Here is a 2,506-nt window from a genome sequence, read left to right as displayed (position 1 = left end):
GCGGGAGCGGGCGGCTGGGCCGCCTGGCCCGGCTCCAGAGGCGCGGAGCGGGTTAAAGTGTGCGCCAGGCCGGCTGCGGCGGCGGGCGGGGTAGCGGCCTGGTGGGAAGTGCGAGTTCCTCCCTGTCTACCCGACAGCTATAAAGGCAGCCGCAGCGGCCCTGGGCTGCTGCCTGGCCGCTGGGTCGTCTCTGGGCGCTCCTGGAAGCGGAGAGGGAGGCGGCAGGGCGGAGGCGGGGAGAGGCAGACCTCCCGCAGCACCTGGCGCCTGGGGCTCCCCCTTCCTGCAGCGGACAACCTGCTCCCTGGGCCAGGTAGGCACCTCGGTCCCCAGGTCCTGTCCTTCCCCTTCCGCCGCCCCCAGGGCACTCGGGCAGCCACGGGGGCCTGGGGGCCGAGCCCCCCCAGGTTTTATAGCAGGAGGAGGCTGGGGGAGGGCCCCCAGCCCGACCCTCGGGGCGCTGCCGAGCCTTAGCCTGGCTCTCGCTGGGCCAGTGGCTGGGCTGGGACCCCAGGGAGCGTGGACCCCGCGCGAGCCAGGCCTGGCCCCCAGCCAGCAGTGTCTGGGCCTTAATGAAAACCAGGTGTGAGGCTGCTCAGCACCTGTCTTCAGCCGGCAGGCGGGAGCTGGGGCGCCGACGAGCCCGTGGACCGCCAAGGGGGCTCTCGCGGGCTGAGGCTGGGGGGCTGCCGTGGGCGGGCCGGGGGGCGGGCGACGGCGTCCCGGGGCCCTCGAGGACTCCGTCTCCGAGCTCTAGGGAGACCTGGGCCCTCCCAGGGCAGGGGCCGTCTGGGGGGGCCCGGGTGTTGGGGGCACTCCCGAAACGGCAGGTGCCTGGGCTGCACGGGACACGGGTTCGAGGGAGGCGGGGTGGGGGGGCGTCGCCTCACCGCGTCTTCGCGCCCCTTCCCGGACGCAGCCGGGGGAGCCCCACCCCGGCTCCGGCTCTGAGGCCGGTCGGCTCCTTGCTGCGGGGCTTGGGGCGCGCTGTCTTCCCCTTTTGGGTTCCAGGCCAGAGGAGCAGGCGTGGCGACCTCTGCACCTCCTTCTCCAGGCCGCTGGCAAGTGACGCTCAGCACTGAGACCAGCCCCGCGCACAGGTTCTGCCATGCGGGGCCGGGCGCTTGGGGCGGGGGCAGCCGCGGCCGGTCGCTCCTCCTGGGCCCAGTTCCCGCAGGGGCGGGTGGGCGGAGGCGCTGGAGGGCTGACGTCCGGGGCCCCACGCCCTCAGTCCCCGAGGCTGGCGGGAGGCCCCAACCCTGGGTCACCAAGTGCTGAGCAGGTGAAGGTCCAGGTGCTCCCACCAGCCACGGTGCCGGGCCACGTCCAGGCCTGCAGCTCCTCCGTCCACAGCGGGGCCCGGCCTGCAGCCCCGCAGACGCCTCACAGACGGGGCGGGGATGACAGGAGCCTGGCTTCCCAGGATGGACGGCGCACTGTGGCCTTCAGGCCGGTCCTGGCTCCAGCTGGCAACGGCGCTTGTGGCTGGGACCGTGGTGTCCAGCGTGGCCCTGGTGAGTGGCAGCGGGCCCTGCCCAGGGGCCGGTGGCGGGCAGGACTGTCTCTCCCAGGACTGTCCCTGGGGCAGGCCAGCCCCCTGCGGAGGGTCCAGGGCAGGACTGCTTTCCCTCGTGGCTGGCTGCACAGGGTGGTGTGTCCTGCAGAACCTGGGCTGGGCCGCAGGCAGCTGAGGAGGGGGACGTGAGGGTGGTCAGGCCTCAGGGCCCTGCCCAGCCTCCAGAATGTTCCAGATCTCAGGTTCAGGGACGACGAGGCCCGCGGCTTCCCGGGCTCCCTCTGGGCCTGCCCCGGAGACTGCGCCCGGCGGCGTGAGGGGCCCTGCCCGGGGCCGGGGCTGCGGCCGCTCCCACCGTCCTCCTCTCGCCAGGACTCCGGCCCGACCTCCAACAGCCTGGAGGCGGGCGCCGACGCCACGGCCTACTGGTGGGGGGAGTGGACCAAGTGGACGGCATGTTCCCGGAGCTGCGGGGCCGGCGTGACGTCCCAGGAGCGGCACTGCCTGCAGCAGAGGTGGGGCCGGCCGCCGGGGCGGGTGCCGGGAGCCGTGGGCAGCCCCTCCGCGACCGTGGGTGGCTTCAGGCTGGAGGGCCCGGCAGGCCCGGGGCCCAGGGGCCCGAGAACGACGTCTGAGGGTGCACGGGCTGCGGGGTCCTGGGCCCGTCGGCCATTTCACTGCTCAGGGAAGGGCTCTCACCGGGACCTGAGTCGCGTAAGTTCGGGGAGCAGCGGCGTTCGCCCCCGGGCAGACCCGGCTCGCTCCCCCGCCGTGTGGGCCTGGGCGGGCCCCTCCGCCTCTCTGAGCTTGTTTCCTCGCCTGTGTAGCGGAGGACACGCTAGTGTCCGCTGACATTTGAGGACAGAACCGTCCTCCACGTCTGTGTCCGGCAAAGGGCTGGGCAGGCGGCCGCGCCGTCTCGGGTCTGTGCTCTTGGCCTCCTGGATGCGGGCACACCCCCAGGCGGGACCGGAAGGCCGCCAGCCGCGG

The 2,506-nt window shown here is 73.9% G+C and overlaps 1 protein-coding gene across 1 annotated transcript in view; it reads left to right on the top strand.

Moving 5' to 3' along the window:
* The first annotated feature begins 166 nt into the window (after positions 1–166).
* ADAMTSL2 (ADAMTS-like 2) overlaps positions 167–2,506 on the top strand; it is a 21,803-nt gene continuing 19,463 nt past the window's right edge. Inside the window, exons 1-4 of the mRNA XM_012721186.1 lie at positions 167–313; positions 1,012–1,100; positions 1,424–1,514; positions 1,889–2,363. Of these exons, the coding sequence (XP_012576640.1) occupies positions 1,425–1,514; positions 1,889–2,363 (565 nt within the window). The 5' untranslated portion in view covers positions 167–313; positions 1,012–1,100; position 1,424. The remainder of the gene's footprint in view (positions 314–1,011; positions 1,101–1,423; positions 1,515–1,888; positions 2,364–2,506) is intronic.

The sequence above is a fragment of the Condylura cristata genome, unplaced genomic scaffold (assembly GCF_000260355.1).
Source record: "Condylura cristata isolate star-nosed mole 26May11 unplaced genomic scaffold, ConCri1.0 scaffold00006, whole genome shotgun sequence".
Taxonomy (NCBI): domain Eukaryota; kingdom Metazoa; phylum Chordata; class Mammalia; order Eulipotyphla; family Talpidae; genus Condylura; species Condylura cristata.
The sequence above is the reverse complement of the archived record's forward strand: the minus strand, read 5'-3'. Positions and strand labels throughout refer to the sequence as shown.